The sequence below is a fragment of the Vulpes vulpes genome, chromosome 13 (assembly GCF_048418805.1).
Source record: "Vulpes vulpes isolate BD-2025 chromosome 13, VulVul3, whole genome shotgun sequence".
Classification (NCBI taxonomy): domain Eukaryota; kingdom Metazoa; phylum Chordata; class Mammalia; order Carnivora; family Canidae; genus Vulpes; species Vulpes vulpes.
The window spans coordinates 47590025-47606725 of NC_132792.1; the positions used below are offsets into that span (position 1 = coordinate 47590025).

The following is a 16701-nucleotide window of genomic DNA, read 5'->3' on the forward strand; positions in this document are numbered from 1 at the left end:
ATAGGGTTGTGAGTCCATTTCTGGACTTTCTATACTGTTCCAGTGATCTATGTGTCTATATTTTGTGCACATACCATACTGTCCTGATCCCTACAGTTTTGTGATATAATTAGAAGTCTGGAATTGTAAGGCCTCCAGCTTTGCTCTAATTTTTTCAAGACGGCTTGGCTATTCAGGGTCTTTTGTGGTTCCATACAAATTTTGGGGCTATTTGCTCTAGGTCTGTGAAAAATGCTGGTGGTATTTTGATAGGAAAAGCATCGAATATGTAGATTGCTTTGGGTAATATAGAACAATATTTGTTCTTCCAATCCATGAGCATGAATATTTTTCCATTTCTTCGTGTCATTTTCAATTTCTTTCATCATTGTTTTATAGTTTTCAGAATACAGATATTTTACCTCTTTACTTGGGGTTTATTTCTGGATATCTTATGGTTTTTGGTGCAACTGTAAATGGGACCAATTTCTTGATTTCTCTTTCTGCTGTTTCATGGTTGGTATAAAGAAATGCAACAGGTTTCTATACATTGATTTTGTATACAGCAATTTTACTGAATTCATGTATCAGCTCTAGGAATTTTGGGGTGGAGTTTTTTGAGTTTTTTTAATATGGAGTATCATGTCATATGTAAATAGTGAAAATCTGACATCTTTCTTGCCAATTTGGATGCCTTTTATTCCTTATGATTCTTTTAGCTATATTGTAGCTTTGTAGGATAATGTCCTCACTTATAGGAAATATATACTAAAGTTTGTGGGATGGTGGAGCAGAAGGTTTGCAACCTACTCTCAAATGGTTCAGAAAAAAATGTACTGTTTGCATTTTTTGTGAGTTTAAGATTATTTTCTAAATAGAAAGTATAAACCGATAATCTTGTTTTGTGTCTTGCATATGTGAGTCCCTGATACAGTTCAAAGTTTGTCTCATTTTCTTCATTATGGTTGAATTCAACTTAAATAAAACACAAAATGTTTAATGAACATAAATCCAACATATGTGTGGGAAACAAAAGAGATCCATGTTAGTATTTTCACTCTTTAATCTTTTTAAGAGATAACAACTTCAACACATACTTAGACCTTTTGCCCCTAAGAGATAAATAAATTAGCAGACAGTCTTCAAGATAATGAGTGCTATGTTGACTTTTAGTCTACTAAAGTCCAATTTGTAGCATGGAACTGAGGCAATATTGTAGCAGAAACCCTAAATTACAAAGTAAAAACTCTCATGCAAAGTAACTAGAATCCTCCTTACACACCCCTTCAAACAGAACAACTACCTTCTCTGAGGAAACAGACTTCTTTCTGTGACTAGGATACCTCACAACATGTCTTTCCAAACTAAAGAAACACCTTCCCATTCAACACTGGTATTTTTAAAACATCTGGTTACACAAGTAGATTTAATAAATTATTCCTTTCAGAAGAAACCACTTTTAAGAGATAACTTATATTTTACTTGTTACATTAACTGATGGTGCATTTAATCACAAGCTGTGAGATAATTACCGAAGACATCAAATAAAATAGTTTAAAAGATTCAGTTCATTAAAGATTTATGAGATGGCAATCTCCTGCAAGGCTTAAGCTAGATGAGGGAAAACAAAAATGACCAAGATATCAGTTAGACTTCAGGAGCTTATCTTCTGCAACTGAGTACAGCATTATCATATAATTTACTGACACTCAGTTATCCTATAAAGAAAACTATTACAATAATTTAAGATATCAAAATCTACATTCAGAGGAGGAATGGTGTCTGAAACAAATTAACAAAATCAAGGAAACTCAGCTAAACTTCTCTCAGATGACAGAAGTGTACTCTGTGTTGTGTTCAAGCCTTAAATGTGGTTAAGTTAATGGTGTCACTCCACTTGCACCAGAGAGAGTAAAAGGACCCTCACCATCCTCCTTCACCAAAAACAAAGAAAAATACATAAGAGGCAACAGGTTAAAGTGAATATCAATAGCCAACTTACAAAAATTACTTGTGAGATTGAGAAACATGGATAAAAAGGGAGATGAACTTTGCCATGGAAATGGGTTGAAGGGTTTGTGAGCTGACTGTATATTTATATGAGACTCAAGTAAATATTTTCCACCACTTGACAAAACGGTAACCTATACAGGATTGCTCCCTGCTCTGTGCCAAAACAAGGGGAAAAGTAAGCAACCCATTCATCATCATGCCCTTGGGCTGCACCACGGGCCTGGTACCTTGCAATCTGTTAGTTTCAAACTATGTCAATAAACTGGCAAGCACTGCATCTGGTCAATTATCAACCTGGTTATCACTAACATTACTGCACGAATGTGATATAGGGCATAATTCATTAAGGTTTAAACAGTCATTCATATCCTGAGGAATTGCCCACCAAAATTGGATAGGTTAATTTTGAGTTGTAGAACAGACACAGTGAGTAGTTATATCCCACCTCCCAGCATGCTCAGATTGTTCATTCTATTAAAGGTACCATGCAATGAGAATCAACAACAAAATCAAAACAAAAATTCCCTTTAAAAGGAAATATTATCAACATTTTATGAGTTGGAATGATATCGAGACATTAAGACTCATTCGTGTGGAAAAAGATATCATGATCTTATCATTCTGGAAAAGATTTTAATTTTTTCACCAAACATTGCTGAGAGATATGACTGATTCAATCTCTAGGGCAAGGGAAAATTTTTAATGCATTAGGAAGTTGTGCAATGCCTGCCATGTTCCCACATGGGTAGTAAAAGATTGTATTTTGTAGGTTTTAACACACATCAAACAATGTTTACCGTTTGGGTCCTGATGAGTGGAAATCTGAGATGGATGAGTTAAGTTAGTTTGATTGCAGAGATCTGAGCTTCTTTCGGGTGCTGAAGCTGAAAGCAATATGGTACCTATAAGCCAGAATTCTAGGAAAGAGCTGTTAGCAGGGATTTTTGTGTTTTGTTTTTTTCTCCACAGACATGTTTGCAGTGGTCAGCTGGTGACTTTTAATGGAAAGAAGCTCTCACTTTTCGGCCCTTCAGAGGCTGTGGTGGGCGGTGGTTGCTCAACAAAAAGGCTGCTGCTTCACCCTCCGCTGTGCAGAGGAGAGTGCGGAATGTGGCCAGCTGTTGAAGAAAAGAGAAGAGTTGGCTTCAGCATAGAAAGTCACACCAATGTTGGTGAACTGCCCTCCATAGAAAGTTACGAAACATATAACCTTTCCTCTACCAGGAACTAATATGTTACAGTAAAAGTTTTCTAAATTATGAGTCATATAAGTAATAAAACAATACTTCTGCTAAGTTCTCACCGTGACACAAATACCTGTGGGTTCAAAAAATTAAATACATAAGCATTCTTTATCTGAGGATCAAAATAATATGAGGAAATGACATCTAGAATGTGGGTCGGGGTGCCTGGGTGGCTCGGTTGGTTAAGCGTCTGCCTTCAGCTCAGGTCATGATCTCAGGGTTCTGGGATTGAGCCCTGCATCGGGCTCCTGGCTCAGCAGGTTGTCTTCTCCCTCTGGCCTTCCCCTTCCTCATGCTCTCTCTCTCTCTCAAATAAATAAATATTTTTTAAAAATTCACACTAGGACACATCTATTAAGTTTCCATCATCGTCATTTAGCTGAAGCTCCAAATATTTCTTGTTCAGTACTAGCCAGGATGGGAGGCAGAGGCGATGGAGGTCCTCCATAATAAGAGACAGTGGTTTGTAACCACACTCCCTGGAGAGAAGTTCTTGCATCATACACAGGCAGACATGTCTTTCCACAAGTGATACTTTGAGAGGTCTTTTAAAAGGGTATAGATATGGGCAAGATAAGATAAATACTTAGAACTTACTATTACTTGTGTTTCATTAGACCAGATTATAGCTAAAGGCAGAGGAGACTTGAAGAATTCTCTGGTAAAGTCAAGCAGCAGAGGTAAATAAAATCTAACCTCTGGAGCCACAGGGAAAATACTCAGCCTTCCACAGACCACGGGGAGCAAATCTGTATGTTGTGGCCTCTCCAGGTGGCTCTGCAGGATCCCAAGTCCTGATTCAGGGCACCAACTTGCTGGCCTCAGCAAACACGACTTGCCTCCCAGTGAAACTGCCCAGTACTCTGAAGACCTTGGCTTGTTTATAAAAAAAGATTTTATTTATTTATTTGGCGGGGGGGGGGGGGGGGGGGCAAGAGCATGGAGAGGGGAAAAGGAGAGGGAGAACCAGGCTCCCCACCAAGCAGGAAGCCTGATATGGGGCTTGATCCCAGGACTCCTCATCACCAAGACCCTAGGATCATGACCTGAGCCAAAGGCATACACGTAACTGATTGAGCCACCCAGGTGGACCTCCCACCCTTCTTTTGACTCCTCTGCAAGTTTGATCATGGTTCCCTACTTCTGTAACACGTTAACCCCATTGGAATTTACTCTAGTTCTGTGACCTGCCTGCACATTTTGGTCAGACTCACTGAACCTGTCCTGATGTCTCACCAAATCCCTTGCCTTTTTGGCTCTGGATCTCCCTCCCAATTGCTTAGCCCAGGTAGGCAGACCCTGCATCTGTCCGTCCCTGCTCAGATGTGCTTCTCTTGGGCCTGGTGTCCTCCACCACTGCACTAACCTCAAAATGCTTAGCCCTGGCTGGCCTTAGTCTCCTCACTCTCTGGGCTCCTGGGCTTCTTGCAGACAGAAAATGGGCTGCTCTGTCATGAAGGCTGATCCCATCTACACAAGTCCTGGCAGGAATCGCCCCATATTAGCCTGAAGGCTGACGTGAGTATGATCTGTTTTGCTGTTTTTCTTGGCTCTACTACTGAAATTTTAATTTCTTTACATAGCAACCGCAATAAGCAGAAACACTCTTTTCTAATGTTTTGTAAATAGCTTTGCTTATGTCACTCTAGTGCTCAAATGTCTAATAGCAAGCCACTGCCTGTCAAAGCTGAATAATAATAAAAGTGAAATCTCTTACAGAACATGATGGGCCAGGTATTGTGCTAAGTCCTTTACATGCCTATCTCATTTAATCAATGATACACTCTTATCCTCATTTTATAGATGAGGAGATTGAGGGAGAGCTAGGAAGTTTCAATAAATAAGCCACCTGACAAATATGTCATGCACTAACCACAGCACAACATCGCAACTTTTTTTTTCTATTTTCCCCTCATCTCTTTTCGTGTGTTTTATTATGTAAATTTTCAAACATCCAGAAAGCTAGAAAGAGCAGAATAAATCACCACAAACTCAGTACCCAGCTTCATCAATCATTAACACACAGCCAATTTCATTTTATCCGTACTCCTACTCATTCTCTCTTTCCACCTCCGATCCTGCCCAAACTGGATTATTTTGAGGCAAATTCCCGAATATCATATCACTTCAGGTGTGAACATTTCAAAATCTATCTCCAAAACATGCAACATTTCTAGCTCTAATAAGGCCCCCAAAACAAACTAGTGAGCCTGGTTTCTGAGTCACTGGGTTCCAACCAACTAGATTGTCTCTGATTACTATCACACACAGGTCCCACCCGAAGCCAGTTTAGTGAAGGGCGGCCCCAGAGCATCTGAATGAAAAGACTTTGGGGTGATTCTTAAAATTTCAGATTATGGAACCCTATGCCAGACCTTCTGAATGAGAATTTCTAATAAGATCCACATTTTGATAAGCTCCTCCAGGTGATTGTTGTATATACTAAAGTCTGAGAATCTTAAGTATAAAGGTGCCCACATATTTTCTGCACCTTTTCTTGCCTTTATTTATGGTGTTCTTTCTTGAAATTGCTCCCTTTTTTTTTTTACTACCTCCAACCAGTCACTGATTTTTCCCTAGCCCAGATATCAGCTCTTTCATGAAGTCTTTTCCTGATTTCTCCAATAAACCAGTCTCTCCTCTTTTAACTCCCTTTACACCTCATTTCTCTTATATACCAAGCACAGCCACTGTTATAATTTTTTATGCATTTATTTTATCTTGTCTATTATATTATAAACTACTTGAAGACTAGGAACATTTTTAACACTCCTTTAACACTTCTTTGTTAAACGCTTCCTTTGCATTATACCTTGCAAGAATTAGCAATTATTAAACAATTCTAGAATTGATTTGTACTGTCTCCTATAATTTAGAACTTTAATTACAAAGCTAATTACATGGAGTTTTTTATATAAGTCAAAGCTAATGTTCAAGTGAATGCATTCTTTCCTCATTTCACATTTAGCCTAAAGATGCAGAAGAAGAGTAATCCTAGATCATTATCATTAATTACATAATATAGCATTTTACTATTTAAAAGGGACATTAGGTTTTGCTTCCAGGTATGTTGGTCTAAGAACCTACAGACAGCCTCCCTATGGAAAATAACTCTAAAACCTAGACAATATTAAAAAAAAAAAGAAAAAGAAAACTAGTCACAGGTAGTGGAGAGTGAGCAAAAGCAGAGGGACTCAGGTGGGTAATTTATTCTCACTTGAAGGAGAGATGGGAGCTCTACAGTGAGTTCCTATCTCTCCAGTGTTTCACTTGAAGCTGAGTAGAATCTGCAATGGAGCACACTGGTCTTAAGGAAAAGAATCAGAGAGAGGATCCTCAAACTCTATACCCAAGAACCACACATGGCTGTTCTGAGACCAGAGCTGCTGCACAAAAAAGAAAATTTGCAATTCAAGCCTTGACCACAAAAAAAAAAAAAAAATACCTATTAACATAAAGGAAATAATATTCATCAGAAAAAAATAACCAAATCCAGAATCTCCATAACTTAATGTTCATAACATCTAGAATATAATTTTAAAAATACTTGACATATCAGAAAGGGAGACAGAACATGAGAGACTCCTAACTCTGGGAAACGAACAAGGGGTGGTAGAAAGGGAGGTGGGCAGGAGGTGGGGATGACTGGGTGATGGGCACTGAGGGGGGCACTTGATGGGAAGAGCACTGGGTGTTATGCTATACGTTGGCAAATTGAACTCCAATAATTAATTAATTAATTAATTAATATTAAAAATACTTCACATACAAAGAAGCAAGAAAATGGAACACATTCTCAAAAAAAGGAAACATCAGCAGAGTCAGACCCAATAGGAACCAAAGTAGGAACTTAACAAAGATTTTTTCACAAGGATTTTAAAATGGCTACTTTAATTACCTGAGGGTTGTATGTTAAACAAAGCATCTTTAATGCAGAGTAGTGGAAAGTCTCAGTAGAAAAATAGATATAAGAAAAGACAACCAAACCCAAAATTTAGAACTAAAATATAGAATTGCTAAAACAAAAAATTACCTGGATAGACCTGACAGTCAAATTGACACAACAGAGGAAAGAGTGAATGAACTTGATCAATAGAAATTATCCACGAAAAAAAAAAAAAAGAAATTATCCACGAGAAAAAAAAGAAATATTAAAAATTATCTAAAAAAAAAAAGAGTCTTGGTGAAATCAGAGAGAGGGAAACCACTAGAGATTCTTAACTATAGGAAACAAACTGAGGGTTGCTGGAGGGGCATCTCCCCTCTGATGGGGGAATGAGCTAATTGGGTGATGGGCATGAAGGAGGGCACTTGATGTAATGAGCACTGGGTGTTATATGCAACTGCTGAATCACTAAACTCTACCTCCAAAACTAGTAATACACTATATGTTAATTAAATTGAATTTAAAAATCTAAAAAAATAAAGTCTTGCAGATCTGCGAGATGTTATTAAAAGGTTAAATGTATATGTAATTGAAATATCAGAAGGAAAGAGAAAATGAGGCACAGTGTATATATATAAAAATTAACTCATAAGTCATCAAAAACTTAAATGTAAGAGCTACAAACATTACTTAAAGTATGAAAAAATATTTAGGGGCATATAGTTAGGCAAAGATATCTTACACAGGACACCAAAAGCACAAACTAATAAAGGATAAACTGATTAAAATGGACTATATCAAGGTTAAGAGCTTTTACTCTCCAAAAGACATAGTTTTTTAAAAAGGCAACCAACAGACTGAGAGAAAACCTCTGCAAAATATGTATTTTAAGGGATGCCTGGGTAGCTCAGTGGTTCAGGAGCTGCCTTGGCTCAGGGCATGATCCCAGGGTCCTGGGGTCAAGTCTTACATTGGGCTTCCTGCAGGGAACCTGCTTCCCCCTCTGCTTATGTCTCTGCCTCTCTCTCTCATGAATGAATAAATAAAATCTTAAAAAAAAAAAAAAAACATGTATTTTAAAAAGGACTTCATCCTGATTGTATACAAAACCTTTGGGGCAGCCCGGGTGCCTCAGCGGTTTAGCGCTGGCCTTCAGCCCAGGGCGTGATCCTGGAGACCTGGTATCAAGTCCGTCGGGCTCCCTGCATGGAGCCTGCTTCTCCCTCTGCCTGTGTCTCTGCCTCTCTCTCTCTCTCTGTCTCTCATGAATAAATAAATAAAATCTTTAAAAAAAAAAAAAAAGAACCTTTGCAATTCAATAATGAAAAAACAAACACCCAATTTTAAAAGGAGCAAATTAATTGAACAGATATTTCACAAAAGATATATGCACAGCCAACAAGTATATGAAAAAATGCTCAACATTACTGATCACCAGATAAATGCGAATTTTAAAAATCACATATACCCACTAGAACGGCTAAAGCTCCAAGGACTAACACCACCAAGTGTTGACAAGGATGTGGAGGAACTAGAAATCTCATATATTGCCTGTGAGAATGGAGGGTGGAACAGCCACATTAAAAAACAATACGGCAGTACTTTATACAATTAAACCTGAAGTTACCACATGACCTAGTGAATCTAGAGCTAGGTATTGCCACAAAACATGAAAATATGCGTCCACACAAAAATGCATATGCCAATCATTTCTAACTTCCAAGTATGCACAGCTATTATTCGTAATAGCCCAGAACAGGAAGCAACCAAAATGTCCATCAGGTGGTAAAGAGACTTTAAAATAAGGTGGTATATCCATATCATAGAATATTACTCAGTAACAAAAATTGACAGTGAATCTAAAAAACATCATGCTAAGTAAAAAAAAAAACTAAACATGAAAATCTACATACTGTATGATTCCATTTAAGTAAAAATCAAGGGCAGCCCGGGTGGCTTAGCGGTTGAGCATCTGCCTTGGGCCCAGGGCGTGATCCTGGAGTCCCGGGATCGAGTCCCACATCGGGCTCCCTGCATGGAGCCTGCTTCTCCCTCTGCCTGTGTCTCTGCCTCTCTCTCTCTGTGTCTTTCATGAATAAATAAATAAAATCTCTTTTTAAAAAATTAATAAAATAAAAACAAATAAATAAAAATCTAGAAAAAGCAAAATCCTAGTAACAGCATCTCAGTGACGGCCTGTGCCATGGGTGAGGAAGGAGGTGGAGTGCAAAGACACACAGGGAAATTTTTTGGCCTGGGGATCTGTTTTATATCTCAATCTAGTAATTGCTGCATAGTAATATACAATAACAATAATCATCAACTGTACACTAAAACTCACAAATTTTATTGTATGGAAATATCATAACAAATGACAAAGAGAATTTTTTTTAAAAAAAGCATAGAATTAAAACCAAGGATTCTGCACATTGAATTCAGCAGGTGAGCAAGCCAATTTGGATAATTTAGGATAACCCAAAGAAACTTGGCAGAAAAGTTAGCCTTCCAAAGAGAATGACACATCAGTTATCAAAACTATCTGAAAACAGCATATCTGTTTACTGGTCTAGCAGTTAAACTAAGCATTTCTGTAAGTGACTCTGGAGAAAAACATGAGCTTGAATCAAATAAAAGAAAATGAAAATCACGTGATTTGTCCTTCCTGTCAAACAGTGACTTGGCAAGAAATAGCAGAAAAACCTAGAAAAAACATTGGCACCAACTTACTGAAAAAAAAATTTAATCTTCATAGCTAGTGACATTGTACAGTAGAATTAGAAAATAAAATAATGTGCCCCAGGGACTTCAAAAATAAAAAGCTGCCAAAAATGAGATTAGAAATTATCTTTTGGAAAGTGACTTTTAAGTAAGTGGTATACAGGTTCATCTCTCTTTATATAAAAGAGGTAAAGAACTGAATAATCATCTCAACCCTCTGATGTATGGGGTTTTTTTAATAACCTTTTTATTTTAGAATAATTCTAGATTTACAGAATTATTACAAAGATAGCACAAATAGTTCTCATATATCCCACACTCAATTTGCCCTATTATTATTAATATTTTACATTAGTGTGGTATATTTTTCACAATTGGTGAGCCAGTATTAATGTTCTCTTAACCAAAGTCCATCCTTTACTAAGATTTCCTTTGTTTTTACCTAATGTCTTTTTCTGTTCCAGGATCCTACCAAGAAATATTACACTTAGTAGTCATATGTCCTTGAGCACTTCCTGATAATGACAATTTCTCAGATTTACCTTGCTTTTGATAACTTTGATAGTTTTGAAGAATACTGATTGGCTATTTTGTAGAATGTCCCTCAGTTGGGCTTTGTCTGATATTTTTCTCATGGTTAGACTGGGATTGATTTCTGAAATATCTTTTGTTTCATTCTTTAACTCTTAAAATCACCATAATGTCATATTATAATAATTTGGATTCTTACTAAGATAATCATTTCCATCTGGTTAAAAAATGGAAATGTCTGGGGCGCGTGGATGGCTCAATCAGTTAAATGTCTGCCCTTGGGTTAAGTCACCATCTCAGGGTTCTCAGATCAGACCAGGTCTGGCTCTCTGCTCAGCGAGGAGTCTGTTTCTTCCTCTCCCTCTGCCCCTTCCCCCTGCCTGTGCTCTCTCTCTCTCTCTCTGTCTCAAATAAATGAAATATTTTTTAAAAAATGAAAATGTCTGAAAATATTCATGCTAGAATAGATGTAAGTGTATTTAAGTAAATCACAGTAAATTATCAATCATACTAAAGCTCTAAAATATAGTTATTATTTTATATACTCAACCATATAAAAACCATATTAATAATTCATATTAATCAATTGAGCCTCCAATTAGATACAGTAAGGAAACCACAACTAGGTAGGCATAATTCCTAAACTTATAGCCAGTCATGTTTGATTTAGAGCTTTATGCATTTTAAGGAACTAAATTATATATTTTGATATATTCTCTTTCAAAGATTTTAAAAAGTTATTTAAGAGATAAAAATATCCTTGAAATATGAGGAGGGAAATGAACTAGAGGTGGGGGAAGGGGAGTGGATGGGGGGTGGGGGTGACTGGGTGACGGGCACTGAGGGGGGCACTTGATGAGATGAGCACTGGGTGTTATTCTATATGTTGGCAAATCGAACACCAACAATAAATAAATTTACAAAAAAAAAGAAATATGAGGAGAAACATGATCTCCTATTAATACTACCTTGATGTTATAATTTATTAATTCTTACCCTTGCCTTGTTCAAATTTAACAAAGGAATGTAAAAGCGAACAGTTTAGCACACAAAGAAAAGAAAAATGTACTCCGTCAGTAAGGCCACCGAATTAGTGACAGGTCATTTTTGTCATGACACAGTGCACTTTATTTATGATAGGAAAAAGTCACAGGAATTTCCATGTCAGTCAAGCTCTGGATTTCAATCCAGACTTTTACAAAATGTCTTTATTAGTCCTAGATTATTATTTGGCTTTAATCCTAAAGATAAGGCCAACAGAAGTTGGATGTGTTCAACACACCACAAGGGAAAATGTTACCTGGCATGACCTTAGAAGGTGAACCAGCTCTAGTCTCTGACTTGGGGTAAAAAATAAACAGCCAGGCAGGTGAGCAAGCCCAGAACAGAAATCCCTTATTAGCTGCAAAAATTACTAGACTATGTCCTTGCTGAGATTTTGCAGCAAGTAATTCAAAAAGGAGAAGAAAAGAAAAGCCACTCAGCACAGCATCCACAGAAGACATAGCACCTGTCTGTCCGACGGGTCAGTCACACAGCTCATAGATTCGAGCAGACTCTCTGGGCATCAAAGACATCCTGAGCCTGCAGACTGCTTGGCTGATCGTGGGGACTCAATGTGTTTATCAGAAAAACAAGTGAGGCAATGTCCTCACTAAAACAGCACAGGTAGGCACCCAACAGCACCTTAGTAAGTGCTTAAAGTCCCTCAAGCAGCCCCACTGAAAGCTTTGTCAACAAAAGCCAAAAGACCCACTGCTGTTCTCACTGCTCACTTTCTGATTGTGAAATCTGTAGGAGGAGCAGGTCTAGAGGGTGCGGTCAAAAAGAAGAAAGTCCCCTCTTAAAGTCACCTTTCCCCTGATTTTCCGGTTTATATACCGACCTGTTTATATCTCAGCCCAATAAAGAGAACAAACAAACAAAAAACAATTTTAACCTTTAAAGTCACTTCACTTTCCTCAGTGTCTGTGCACACATCACATTTCAAAGAACAGGGAGAGAAATCATCTAATCACAGGTCAAATAATAAAGGGACATAAGTTTTACCTGGTCCAATGACACTTACTGATCAATGAAGAATAAACATAGGCTTCATAAGGCCCCAGCAGAAATGAAGGGCAGGATTTTTTTTTTTTTTTTTTTTTTTTTTTTTTAGGTTTTGGTCCAGTTTCCTCCAGTAAATCAAGAGTAACCTTGAAAAGGTGACATACCTGTTGAGAGCTGATATTTATAGGTTGTTTTAAAACGATCCATGTGACACTCTCAAGAAGAGGCGGGACTGTCAGGGAACCGGGATATGTCCAGTAGTCCCAGGATGGAGGGAGCAGAGATAGTGGATCAAAATTTGTGAATCGAGTCTGTTTACCCTGGTGGAGAAAAGAGAATTCTCACAAATTACAACGGGAGAGCTTTACACACCCCTCAAAAAAACATATATCAATGAAATGCCATTTTACTAGAATTCTCTACCTCATGGAATTATTTAGTATCTCCCTTTGCATCTTAAAAAAAAAGTTTCTGCCTTAATCTAAACATTTTAGATGAAGTAGCACATTACCTAGGTTTATTTAAGAAGCACAAGATTTGTTTACGATGTGTTGCAATTAAGGGCTGATTGCACAAAGCTCCAATACCAGAAACTAATTATGCATAGATGAATTAGTAATGATTTTAGAGAACTTAAGACCCCCTCATAATTTTCAAAAGATGAGTGGTAATTGGTTGATTCTGCTCTACTGGTCAAGTATGTTCCAAACCTGCTTCAAAGCATATAGCATACGCTTTATCTATAGTCTAAGTAATTAAAAGAAGGTAACAGACTTCAGGAGAGAAAAAGGAATACATTAGTCAGTAGCAAATAAAATTTCATTTTACCTTTTCTTTAATAGAATCCAAAATATCAGTAATCTTTTGCAGTTGAGAATTATGTTCACCGATCTGAAAGCACAAAATTTCAAAAGAAGTGGTTACTGTAGCAGAGCAGGTCTGGTTCAACTCCATCTCAGTCACTGGTTTTGAATGGTTTTTTTGAAAAACGTATGCCAGCCCAGAACAAACAGAGATTGTTCTATAATGAAGCTGTCTTTTACCTGCTGGCTTTATCGTGCCAGAGAAATCTGAATAACAAGATAATGTTACAGGGCTCCTTGGCTGAATTATAAACTCGATTCCAAAACTAGTAGTAACAGCTCCATAGTTTTCAGCTTTATGAATGTTTAATATACACGTTAATTTCAGAGAAAACATGCTCAGGAAACTCCAACATAACACTTGCACTATTCAACCGGATGTGACCTTCAGACCCTAAATCCAAACTACTCTTGTGACATCAAAGCACTCTAAGAAAACATCTCCCATTTTTAACCTAAAGCGATTTGAGGTCCAAGACAATATGTTATCACGAGTAGAAATCATCAGAAAAAAATCTATGTACCTCTTTTCATTACTAGGGATGTCCCAAATTTACCTAAGGTTATAAATCCTTCAGGATTAAAGTATAATCTCTTGCCCCACTCGCATTCCACTGCCACCAGCATACTTGGTGGCCAAAGGGAAGGAGCCACTGCCATTCATCTCACCCTCCACTCTGCTCTGTACTTCCCCCAGTCCCAGCCCCAACGAGTTACAACATCGCACACAGAGTTGGTGGCAGAGCAAAAGTGCACGCCCTGCAAGAATGTAGTCACAGTGGGAGCCGAACAGCCCAACCCACCCACAGGGATTATAACAATGATACTTGCTAAACCACATGTGAGTATGAGACAAAGGAAAACACAACATCGATTTTTAAAAATTGGTCATTGTGTTTGAGACAACAAACCACTGTGGTGAAACTAGTGCTTCAAGAATCAGGAACTTGAACTTTGTCCTGTATCTCTAAATAATGTGTAATGGGGAAGAGCCTAGAATACAGATTTTCTTCTCAGAATCTCAGTTGTTACTCCTGCTACTATGTTTGCTGCTGCTGCTGCTGTTGCTGTTTCTATTCTTATAAAAATGATCAATGGACAAGAGGCAACATTAGATAGTGCTCCTATGGTAGCTCTGGGCTATTAGATAAATCATAAACTAATATGTAAATTTTCAATATATATTTCAAAAGGAAAACATTAAACTTAGAATGAGTTTACTATTAAAATGGCAGACTATCCCTTCCATGACTGAAACTCTTTATCCAACATGGCTGATTAATTATTTAAAATGAAATCAGTGGATTCTCACCTGTAAAAATACTCCCAAGACAGCTAGTCCATCTGGCTCGTGAGCTGCCTCAACAAAACTGGGGTATTTGTCGGAATTCCAATGAACGACATGGAGCTGAAAGGGAGGTAGGCAACATAATTCAAATGTCATTTTTGAAAAATTCTTAAGAACATAAATGAAAATAAAATATTTATATAGATGTTCTGGTGCTGTGCACTCATGTGTATAACATTAGAATCCTCCTATTTGCTTTTGTCCAAAAGCCAAAGACAAGGACTATGGCCACTTAATCTGTAGTGTACTATAGAAAAGTCCATATCACTATGTAAAATGCTCTGGAGCATCTTGCCAAGCCCCTCCAGCCCCCAAAATCTTCAACCATTGCTCCTGAGTGACTTAAGTCTCCTCCATAACCTTCCGTGGTGGGATTGCAATAGAGCGGCGTTAGGTCAGATAACAGAGTCCACTAGACAAGCTTAGCCTCACAGAGGGGTGGAGAAGTCAACTGAAGGTTTGCGGTAACAGTACCAATTGTTCCTAGTCAGGTGGTCATCATTTATGGGGCAGCCCCGGTGGCTCAGTGGTTTAGTGCTGCCTTCAGTCCAGGGCCTGATCCTGGAAACCTGGGATCAAGTCCCATGTCGGGCTCCCTGCGTGGAGCCTGCTTCTCCCTCTGCCTGTGTCTCTGCCTCTCTCTGTGTCTCTCATGAATAAATAAATAAAATCTTAAAAAAAAAACTCTTTATGACTTGAAAGTGCAAATTCTCCTTAACAGAACTATTTTAAGCAGTATTCACACTCTTATTACCTTCTATAAATATGTTCAGCCCCTTTGCTGACAGCAAGTTTTAATAGAGACAAAGAGGATTTGTCTAGGAACAGGGATTAGGATGTGTCTGAGGGTGAAAATGAGAGGCAGTTGTGCTACTGAGGTGGAGAAAAGGAAAGAAGTAAAGAGGCAAGGAGTTGGAGTACCTGGAACTCTAGAAAACAGAAAATACACCTACTTGACAACTCTGCCCTCATGCAAGTGGCCTTCTGCAAAATCCAAAGGCATCCTAAATGTTCTGCACTGTTAAATAATAGTGTGTCCCAAACACACAAACAACCGTGAAAAACTGCAGAATAACAGTAAGACAGAAAAGCACCTGGGGAGATCTTCATTCCTGATCAGCAGAAGAACAAACTAAGATAGATGCCAAATGGGAACGCGCCATGCTCAAACAATCTGGCCAAGATCATGAGGATGCCATGCTGTCCAAGAACGCCCATGTGACGGACTGACTTCAGATAAAATAACCTTTAAAGGAATCCTTTTGGCATGCCAGGGAGGAAACACATATGAAGGGTTTCATGCACAAATCACCTTTCTAGATGATTCTTAAAGAGAGAATTTAGTATGTTCAAAGACACAGTTTTAATCCCATGCTTTAACTATAACTTCATATCTCATAGGCAACTACTATGCAGGATTTCTGGATAAATAAGAATTATCACAACCAGTGAGCTACACAACTATACAATAGTCCCCATCCACAAACAAGCAAGGAAGACCATGGGATATGCAGACGGAAAATACAAGAGTAGATCCCTGTAGTGCCATGTTCTAAGTTGGTGTGAGATAGTTGGAGGAGGAACCAAATCTGAAAACACTGGGTGATGAAACAAAATTCATTTGGTTCACATGAGATAGATGGCATTCCACTGTAAGGGAGGGGCTGAAAAGACCATTAATGTTGTTTTAAATGGCTCTGGGCCAATCCATCAGCTCACTTAGTAAGGGATGACACCAAAAACATAGGTGTCAACTGATTAGAAAACGAATATGTAACCAAAGAGAGACGAATCTTTTGCTGGTTAAAAACAGCAACTATTTAGGGGTACTTGGATGGCTCAGTTGCTTAGTGTCTGCCTTTGGCTCAGGTCATGATCTCAGTGTCCTGGGATCAAACCCCGCATCAGGCTCCCTGCTCAGAGGGGAGTCTGCTTCTCCCTCTCCCTCTGCCCCTCTAACCTCAGCTCATGCTCACTTGCTTTCTCCCTCAAATAAATAAATAAAACCTTTTTAAAAATAAAAAACAACAATTATTTAGAATATTATGGGAAACTACAGCAGGAGAAATC

General features: G+C 38.1%; 1 protein-coding gene across 1 annotated transcript in view; it reads right to left on the minus strand.

Annotated features, from left to right (window-relative positions):
- Positions 1-1024: 1024 nt before the first annotated feature.
- The window catches only part of CA13 (carbonic anhydrase 13), a 33375-nt gene continuing 17698 nt past the window's right edge, over positions 1025-16701 (minus strand). Inside the window, exons 4-7 of the mRNA XM_026013159.2 lie at positions 14596-14691; positions 13249-13311; positions 12585-12740; positions 1025-3110 (exon numbers count right to left, since the gene is read on the minus strand). Of these exons, the coding sequence (XP_025868944.1) occupies positions 2991-3110; positions 12585-12740; positions 13249-13311; positions 14596-14691 (435 nt within the window). The 3' untranslated portion in view covers positions 1025-2990. The remainder of the gene's footprint in view (positions 3111-12584; positions 12741-13248; positions 13312-14595; positions 14692-16701) is intronic.